The following is a 9,780-nucleotide window of genomic DNA, read 5'->3' on the forward strand; positions in this document are numbered from 1 at the left end:
TTTTTTTTACTTTGAATTTTTTTTCTCTTTATTAAATAATAAATCTGATTTGTAAAGCATTTTAGTCGGATAGTAGTATTTTAAAGTGTCAACAATATAATAATCAGACCCTGCAATAGAATAAATCTGTGCATTGTCTCTCCACTTCAAAAACAATACAGTTTTTGCCAAGAAGGTGAGGCTTATTGACAGGGCGAGATATAAATATACTGTTGGTACTTGTCAATGTCTCTAGGTATGTACAAGTAGCCCTGTAAATACGATGTCCTTTTGTGTTATCTGTTGTTTTATGTTCATGTTGTAACCTACTTGCTGCCATGTTGGACAGGTCTCTCTTGAAAAAGAGATTGATGATCTCAATGGGACCACCTGGTTAAATGAAGGTTTAAAAAAAATAAACGGTATTGAGACATTTATTTACCGCGATATTCGATATATCGTTACATCCCTAGTGCTCACACACCGACTCACAGCCTCGCCGCGTTTTATGAGAGTGACTCTTCGGACAAAGCATTTTAATGTTATTAAATGATGCAAGAGCCCTTCAGTTAGAATTGGATGTAAATATATACCTTGTTTTTACTAATCTACATCACACAAACTCAGTACAACGTGTCTCATCTTGTCTGTTGCAGGGATTATGTTTAACACCGGCATCGGTCAGCACATCCTGAAGAATCCACTGGTTGTCAATGGGATCATTGAGAAGGTACGCTGTACTGGTGCAACGTACAGTTAATGTTGTACACACATACACGACTATTTGTGAACAAAGACTCTAATGTTACAAAGATTATCACAATGTACAGTGTTGTTAAACCCTACTCATGGTTCATGATTCTCAGGCTGCCCTGAGGCCGACGGATGTGGTTCTGGAGGTGGGACCCGGTACTGGTAACATGACCGTGAAGCTGCTGGAAAAAGCCAAGAAGGTGAGAGCATGAAGGATTCAACTCAAGATCATTAATGTAGCCATATCCCATGTGCCTCTATGCCAGGGGTTCTCAAACTTTTTGTTCATGCGGACCACTATTTATTATCAAGGATTTTCGCGGACCACCTCATATGCAAACCGTAAAAATAAGTACATATATAAACGTAGTGTTAAAATGCCGATATTTTGTTATAGTTAATTATAGACAATCAAAAGTAAATTGAAGCCTATCTGATACTTTTGTCGCACGTGTGAACGGTGTCTGTCTGCGTTGTGTATGTTTCTCAAAGAGGACGGCGGACGCTATTTTAATTAGGTCATCCCAAACAATGCCACAAGTGCGCTCTCACTCTCTCACACACACACGGTGCTGCCCCTCACACACACACAGGCTTCAAATCAAGTTGCATAAATGCTTGAGCTACGTCATTGCAAATAAGCAGACAGCGCTGCTTCTCTCCCTCTCCCCCACACACACACACAAACATGGCGCTGCCCCTCACACACAGGCTTGTTTTCGTCCTTATTACAACAAATACACACCTGCAACTGATAACACTGGCAATGATTTTATATTTATGAGACTATTCAAAAAAAAAATAATGCTTCAAAAAAGTGGGGGCTCCAAATAAGTGGGGGAAGGCGATCCCCCGCGTACAACAACCACTACCCCACTGCCTGATGTCATTAGAAAGCTAGGAATCTCCTCTTTCCAACAGTGTATACAACTCAAAATGTGTCTTCGGGTCAATGCGACTGATTTCGATAGAGCAAGTCACATACGAGGTGGTCCCCGAAAATCCTTGATAATAAAAAGTGGATTTTATTTAGCTTTTTTCCACGGACCACCTGCAGCACCCCGCAGACCACAGTTTGAGAACCGCTGCTCTATGCATTTGAACAGAATGTTACATCAGTGTTTCATGGATCGAATGTTGTCAGGGTTATTCCTTTTTTTTTGTATCCAAACGTCATAGAAATGTGGTTTTCCATCACCTTTTATTTCTTTGGTTTGAGGTCTTCAACGGCTTTCAACAATCTAATTGGACAAAGCATTAAAAAGGTTAACATGTAGCTAACTGACATTTTAACCACATTTCCCAGCTTACATTTGTCCTTCATCTTTTGCTTTTATCTGTTTTCTTTGAAGTGTCCACAGCAGTGTTACAGTAATTGTGTTTCAGTTTGCAGTCATTACAGAAATGTCTATCTTTGCAGGTGGTGGCCTGTGAGTTGGACGGCAGATTAGTGGCTGAGCTTCAGAAAAGAGTACAGTGCACGTGAGTGGAGAGGGCGGCATGATTACACCACATATACATGTAAACCTAAGTATCTGCAATAGATGAAAAGTAAATACATGATCTCTTAATAAACACATTGTGTTTTCCTACAGACCCATGCAGGCCAAACTTCAAATATTAATCGGAGATGTGCTAAAAACAGAATTGCCTTTCTTTGACGTCTGTGTGGCTAATTTACCTTACCAGGTAAATACATGTTTCCTCCACTCTGCATCACTTTCTCATCAGTCATTCAAAACAATCCTGCTTTTGTTTTTAAACCCCACTCTTCTCAATTTACAGATTTCGTCACCATTTGTCTTTAAGCTCCTTCTGCATCGACCTTTCTTCAGGTAAGAGATAACCCATGGCTACCGAGAGGACACTGTGTATGTCCATGTTGAGCGTTCAGCATTGTGTTTTACCTTTGCTCAGGTGTGCCGTGTTGATGTTCCAGAGAGAGTTTGCCATGCGACTTGTGGCCCAACCTGGAGACAAGCTGTTCTGCAGATTGTCCATCAACACACAGCTACTGGCCCGTGTGGACCATCTCATGAAGGTCAGTGCGTAACCTCTGATGTCTAAAAGCAAATCCCGAAAACAGCAAATTAATTACAGATTTTTTTTATTTATTGAAAAAGGTTCCCGTCAGCTTTTGTAATGAGCGTTTAATGAGTTGTTATCATAATGAATGACCTCATCTCCTTAAGACAATGGATAGGGGATATTTTTGTTATTGTGGTGATTTGGTGCTAATCGGCAACAAATCCAAATACTCAATAATGTCTTTGGACTCAGAAACGCTCTGTACTGTCTGGACATCTTTGGATTACACAAGTCAGAAAAAATCCTACGCACCCAGCCCTCCATCCTATTCTCAAATAGTATAACACTTATCATACCCTCATCTTTATCTGCAACTTTGCTGGAAAAACGGTTTAAACAGAACAAATCCACAAAGAAAGGCTGTGCCGCATTGAATGAGGATTTAAAATGTCAGTGTTATGAATGGAAATTCAAAGTATTTGATAGTCTTTTGATTAAGTCTTCCTTTCATTCCAGATTATTCCAATAAACAACTGTGTCTGTATGATATGTTTCCCTTTATCAGGTAGGGAAGAATAATTTCCGTCCCCCTCCAAAAGTGGAGTCAAGTGTTGTCAGGATAGAACCGAAGAATCCTCCTCCTCCGGTCAACTTCCAGGTAAAGTTTGGCTCTATTAACAATGAATTATGTGATAATGCTGTTTGTTTTAAAAGGAAGTACATTTCTAAATATTGAAAAGTCTGCTTTCTCTTCTCTTGAATAGGAGTGGGATGGCCTGGTCAGGATAGCCTTTGTAAGGAAGAACAAAACCCTCAATGCCGCTTTTAAGTAAGTACCTGCTTTCTGCACACACTGCCCCGCCGGCCAAATCTGTTTTCTGTCAAAACAAACGTGTATAAAAAGAAACGGGTGATCATATAGATTCATATTTCCAGGTCCAGTGCGGTTGAACAGCTGCTGGAAAAGAACTACAGGATTCACTGCTCTGTAAACAATGTGGTGAGTCGTAGTGTCCTTTGTCCCGCATGTTGTACTCTCAAGAGTTTTCAAAATGTCCAAGATCCAGAGATGGGAAGTAATGGAGTACAAATACTTTGTTACTGTACTTAAGTACATGTTTCTGGTATCAGTATTTTACTCCACTACTTATTTTTCTCACACAAATACCTGTATTTTCTACTTCTCACATTTTCAAAACGGGTTTGTTACTTTAGTTTTAATCTGCGTTTGGTGGCCGAAACATTAATTATCTAACAATGACATTATTGTTCTATTAATATAATTAAACTAAAGGGAGGTCAGTTAAACACGAGTATCTGTACTTCTACTTGAGTAAAGGATGTGTGTACTTTTGCCATCTCTGCCAAGACCACGCCTCGGCCACTTTTGAATCTAAAGTCCTGTTCTTAATCCTTACAGGAAATCCCAGCTGACTTCAGCATCACCAAGAAGGTTGAGTGTGTTTTGCAGGGGGTTGAGTTCAGTGAGAAGAGAGCCCGGACCATGGACATCGATGACTTCATGGTGTAAGTTGAACATCTTATTTAATAATCTACTGAAATAAATGATATGTTTTGACCTGTTTTTAATTATGACTTTCCTTCATCCTCAGGCTGCTTCATGCATTCAACTCAGCAGGGATCCACTTTACTTAAATGGCAGAGGGAACTGGTGCTACGACTCTTATGTCCTGCCTTTATAACGAGAGGAGTGGAAAGTGCTTTGCTTGGAGGACCTGAACATCAAATGCTGAAATATTATTGTAGGATACTTTTTAAGAGCTCATATTGAGTGTGTTATTCTGCCTTAATGAGTTTGTCAGGTGGAAGCTGTTTGAGCCCTCTTGGTTGTACTAGAGCCTGCCAGTGTTTGAAAGTTTGTTATTCATTAATCTGTTATTAATACTTATATTCTTAATCTACATTTGTTTTGAAAAAAATGACCTCCTTGTGGAAAAGGTAAATATTTAACAGTGTAGGTTTGAGTGTGTGCAGTCTATTACAAATAATTTCAGATTGTCCACGTTTCTTTCTGTGTCAATGTTTTCTTACTCACTAAGACTAAATGTAGCTACAGATTGCAACGATTGATCAGTTTCTCCTCAATCCGTTTTTTTATTTTATTTTTTAAATAGGATATAGTTTAGTTTAAAAGTCAAATAATTGAACAAAAAAATATTACAATTTCCCGGAGCCCTATGTGATGTATATCAGCGCAAAACACCAAATACATTACATTTACAACAATGAGAAGTAGCACATTCTGGGGCAAATCTTTGGCATGCTTTTTGGTAAAACGATTTTTCGAATAATTGAAGCCGTTAGCTAAACACGTTTTAGCGCTTCCGGTGAGACCCTTTCAAAACAAAACTCATTGCATTTATCAAAAAATAACGCGGAAGGAAAGTTGAATTTGCTATAAAAATCATCGATATTTTCAAATTGACGCCCGTCCGTTGCTAAAATGCAATAAAGAGGAAAAGGGTAGCCATTTATAATCCTGTGTTTCATAAAGATAATGGTGACATCTATCGGCCACCCTGGGTATTACACCTCAAACCACTACCCGTTGATCAGATACCATTGTGTCATTTTCAGATAATTAAATAGTTCATTTTAGACCCTTAACCAGTCACAGACTCACAAAACAGTCTCTTTGAAAGGTGAACCTCCTTTGTCCCTTTATGTAAAACAGGAAGCAGCTGTCACCATGGATACAATACACAGCTTCTCTAGCCATTGTCACTGGTGTTTTATGTAAATGAAAAACGAATCCAACATTGTGTATAATGCTACAAGATGCATGCTTCATGTACATTTGTTTAAATATACATTTCTAAATGTCGAGCCCAATAACATAGGAAATATGTGATGATGTTTTAGTGACAGGTACAAGTCAGCAGGGTTTCATAACACACACCATTTCTACTCAAAGGTGTTAGAAGATTGCTCTTGCTGGAAGTTCTTCATTACTAATTGTCACAAAAGTCCTTTTAAATTAAGCACAGTCATCTTTATTACTTAGTAAGAGTTTGCAAACTACATGTAGTCGTGCTGAATATCAAGTGGTTATGCTTCCGTAGGTGACACTAAAAAAAAATGTCAGTCTCTAGAGAGCACGTGGCCTCTTGGGAACTATCTGCTTACTGGCTTGCTCCTCCTCTCGGAGTGTAGAGCGGAATGACTTCACTTTATCTGAGAGGGAAATAAATGAGAAAGTGATTAGTGTTTACTGGAGCAGGGTTTTTAGTCATCATCAGGCCATCGTGTGTTTCTGCCATACCCCGGAGCTCAGTGAGGATTTCTATCTTCTGGTCTAGGATCTGCTCCAGTTGAGTGGCGTATGTTTCCACGTCATAATCCACCTCCTCCGTCATCTCAAGCAGCACCTTCTCATCTTCCAACCAGCGGATAGACTCCTGCTCACAGAGGACACACACACATACAGAAAGACATTTTTAGTTTATGACAGCCCGCGATTAACTCCGAGGTTACCAATGCAGGTTTGACTTTTACCTACAGAAAACTGATTGTTTAGAACTTGTCAGTGTGAAGCTCACTGTATTTGCATACCGTCAATATGTATAGCGTTCAAATGAACCTAAACAGAACATAAAAATGATGAGCAAGAGTTTTCAAAGAGTCTTAGGTTTTTTCTTTGACCTGGAAAACAGCTCGATGGTCCTCCAGGACCTGCTCCTCCATCTCCACTAACTGAGACACCGCCTCGTGGAAGGTAAATAACTGGGGAGACACCTCCTCCTCCTGGGAACAAAGTTACAGGGTCAACAAGAGACAGAAACAGAATATTCACACATATATATATAACACCTCTGAAGTAGCTAAAACATAAATCCAATTACCGTCTACAAGTAATTCATATGGATTATTTAAAAGCACATTTCTCACAAGCAACAAGGTCTATGTAAAATATACCTTAACTATGAATTGTTGGACACAACCTGCCTTAACTTTGCAGCCCTTTAATAGCAGATTTGGAATCCGTTTCCAAAACGTTTGGTGACAGGTGTTACATCATAACAGGTTGTACATTGATATGGTAATGAGTTTGAAATAAAAAGACAACCCCGTTAGCTTACATTCTGCTCACAGAGCAGTTTGAGGTCGTCTCTCTGCGGCGAGATACTCAGCCAGTCCTGGTCTAAAAGCTCCAGCTGGTTTACAGCGTGGATGTTGGGTCGGCCCCCGTCCATCATTTGGTTGGGGTCCACTGACAGCTCCTTCACCCTGCAGAGAAAAGGACTTTGAGCCGGGTTGGAGCGTATCTTTCAACCCAGTCTGCGGTTCGATCTGCATTATGGCAGTAACTTGGGGTTTAAAGGAGCACAGGACGCACAGGATGGCAGCAACATGACAGCGGTGACATCATACATGTAGAAAGATGACTGTAGATGATTTGAAGCCTAATATAATTCATAAAAGTGGTATTCTCATAACAGACATGCTTACAGCGCTAATGAATCAGGACTATTTGATTACCTGCTGAGGGTTTGGACTCATCTTGTGCTTTCCCACAGCTATGTGAACGTTTCAGTGTCAATATGGACAGCAGCTAATACCCTATCGGGTCACGTTTTGTAATGCCATGTATTCTTTGTGACTCATCGCACACAACTTACACAGTAAGTTACACAGAGCAAATAAAAGACACACCCACATGGACAGGCGGACGGATGTATTGTTTCTACAGGATTTAAAAGAAAAAAATATTGACACAGCTTAGACAAAGATAAGAGTGGGAGTCAACGCAAGGGAGGGGGATGAAAAGGCATGCAGATGAGAAATAGAGAAGGACGAGACAGTGAACAGCAGATGAAAGCAGCTAAGATGAGCTCATGGATGTACAGAGAGGGATAAATACCTGGAGGGAGCGCATGCATTGTGTGTGTGTGTTTATGTGTGCAGTGCTGTGGGGGGTTCTTGACCTGCTGGGAGAGGTAGCAGCAAAGTCATCGTATTCAAAGGTATTGGTAGGCGAGAGCTCAGAGCGACCGCCCTGAGAGAAGGGGATGTCCGACGGACTAATCCCAAACTCCTTCACTCTACACAGCAGCGATCCGCCACACCAGGGCACAGAGGAGCAGAGGGAAACAAAGCAGGAAACAGAGAGGAGAGAGGGGATACAAGAGAGTCAGACAGAACTAATAGAGTAGGCAGAGAAATGTACAAAAAACATTTGACAACTATCTATACAGAAAGCATTCAAAGGAGGTATCATGTCGTAACATTGCATCATTTCTGTTTGTTCCCGTGACAACAAAGCTTTGTGTGAATCACTGAAGTCAGTAAACACATTCCCACCTGTTGGCGTAGCGTAGTGTGTTGAGGGTATTCTCACAGGATGTCATTCCAGGAGAGATTGTTGCAATCTGGGCAGAGAACGTAAACAAATTATTCAAATGAATCCGATCCAGAAGAAACACGGACTTTGGATATGAATCAAGGGCAACAAACTGACCATGCATGTGCGTGAGTTCTCCCCGATGAAAGAGTCTCTCAGGACCTGGGTGAGCTTACTGGCTCTGAATGGAGTGTGGGGCTTGTTGCGGCCCAGAGCCCTGATACACTCCTGAAACAAAAGCAGACACACATTGTTTGGTAAAGAAAGTATCACTTTTTTGGAATTAGTGCAATTTTGCAGGAGCCCCCCGGGGGGCCGCCACGGGGCGCCAGGGGGGTCACGCAAAGTTTGAGGGAAAGGGGAATTTTTTATTTTTTTAAGTTACTTTTTATTTTTGTTATTAATAACTGCATATCTATCAATCTATGTGTTCTTTTAATCTTTTTTACTTATTCATATATATATATATATATATTTTAATCACACGAGTGTATATACGTAATTATCTTGTTATAAATTATGTAAAAGAATTATATATGCAAACATAAGTATTAAATTATTATCAATAAGAAGATTTTTTTTAACATTTAAATAGAAACAAACAGTAAGTAAATATATGTAAGTAACCATGAAAGACAATATTTGATAAAAGAATAGTGTGTATAATTTGTCATTATAGTTTTGGTCATTTGGTATATTTTCGTAAAAATTTCACTAAGACAGAAATATTATAATATATTAAAACTTGTCATTATACTGTTAATTGTATATAAAAATCGTAAAAACTTTCGATGAATACGGAATTATCATAGTATATATTTAAGGTTGTCATTATAATATCAAGTTATTATGTATAAATATAAGTATATATACTTTGTAGTATAAACGATTGTAATAGGGCACGAGAGAGGTCGACGTCTCGCCTTTCATCAAGTGTATCGAGAGTGAACGAGGTTCGACTCGTCTAGAGTCAAAAGGAGAGTCATCGACCGTCGCGCTAAGACTAACCGAACTTTCCCGCAGCACCACCTAATTTATTTTTATATATATATATATTTCAACTGATATCATACTCTCTTTATATGCTAATTTTCTAACCGTAGTTTTCCTGTGTATCTAACTATCTATATAGGGCGTCAATAATTATTTTTTTTATTTTTTTATTTTTCATTGAATTTTTGTATTCTTCATGTAAGGCGGAAAGACGCTTTGAAAACGCACTCGGGGGATTCGCCGGGGGGCCCCCCGACGACGTTTTAACGTGATTAAGGTTTTTTCACTATGAAGTATATATGGTTTGTTACACAAGACAAAACAAGTCCTCACATAAGTCCCGAGACCCGGACGTATATTAAAAGTTGTACATTATACTTGTTAAATTGTATATAAAAATCGTAAAAACTTTCGATGAATACGAATATGCCTAATTATATATTATAAGTTGTCATTATAATTTTATTCGTATAAATATAAGTATATATCTATTGTAGTTATAAACGATGTAATGCACGGAGTAGAGTGTGACTGGTACGTCCGCTTCAATATATCACGGTTATCGCGCAGAGTGACAACGAGGTTCGGACTCGTCTATGACGTCAAAGTGAGAGTCATCGCCGTCGAGCTAAAAGACTAACCGTACACCTTGCCCGCCAGCAACC

At 39.4% G+C, this 9,780-nt stretch overlaps 2 protein-coding genes across 2 annotated transcripts in view; one reads left to right on the forward strand and one right to left on the reverse strand.

Annotated features, from left to right (window-relative positions):
* dimt1l (DIM1 dimethyladenosine transferase 1-like (S. cerevisiae)) overlaps positions 1-4,852 on the forward strand; it is a 6,803-nt gene extending 1,951 nt beyond the window's left edge. The window contains exons 2-12 of the mRNA XM_010769241.1: positions 636-709; positions 846-932; positions 2,153-2,214; positions 2,328-2,421; positions 2,518-2,567; positions 2,650-2,773; positions 3,326-3,418; positions 3,525-3,589; positions 3,697-3,760; positions 4,181-4,287; positions 4,374-4,852. Of these exons, the coding sequence (XP_010767543.1) occupies positions 636-709; positions 846-932; positions 2,153-2,214; positions 2,328-2,421; positions 2,518-2,567; positions 2,650-2,773; positions 3,326-3,418; positions 3,525-3,589; positions 3,697-3,760; positions 4,181-4,287; positions 4,374-4,416 (863 nt within the window). The 3' untranslated portion in view covers positions 4,417-4,852. The remainder of the gene's footprint in view (positions 1-635; positions 710-845; positions 933-2,152; positions 2,215-2,327; positions 2,422-2,517; positions 2,568-2,649; positions 2,774-3,325; positions 3,419-3,524; positions 3,590-3,696; positions 3,761-4,180; positions 4,288-4,373) is intronic.
* A 553-nt stretch (positions 4,853-5,405) lies between these two features.
* Positions 5,406-9,780, reverse strand: part of LOC104943776 (kinesin-like protein KIF2A) — a 7,871-nt gene continuing 3,496 nt past the window's right edge. Inside the window, exons 3-9 of the mRNA XM_010769242.1 lie at positions 8,240-8,394; positions 8,083-8,150; positions 7,707-7,823; positions 6,861-7,008; positions 6,424-6,525; positions 6,044-6,179; positions 5,406-5,955 (exon numbers count right to left, since the gene is read on the reverse strand). Of these exons, the coding sequence (XP_010767544.1) occupies positions 5,870-5,955; positions 6,044-6,179; positions 6,424-6,525; positions 6,861-7,008; positions 7,707-7,823; positions 8,083-8,150; positions 8,240-8,394 (812 nt within the window). The 3' untranslated portion in view covers positions 5,406-5,869. The remainder of the gene's footprint in view (positions 5,956-6,043; positions 6,180-6,423; positions 6,526-6,860; positions 7,009-7,706; positions 7,824-8,082; positions 8,151-8,239; positions 8,395-9,780) is intronic.

The sequence above is a fragment of the Notothenia coriiceps genome, unplaced genomic scaffold (genome assembly GCF_000735185.1).
Source record: "Notothenia coriiceps isolate Sejong01 unplaced genomic scaffold, NC01 NC01_scaffold00006746, whole genome shotgun sequence".
Lineage (NCBI taxonomy): Eukaryota > Metazoa > Chordata > Actinopteri > Perciformes > Nototheniidae > Notothenia > Notothenia coriiceps.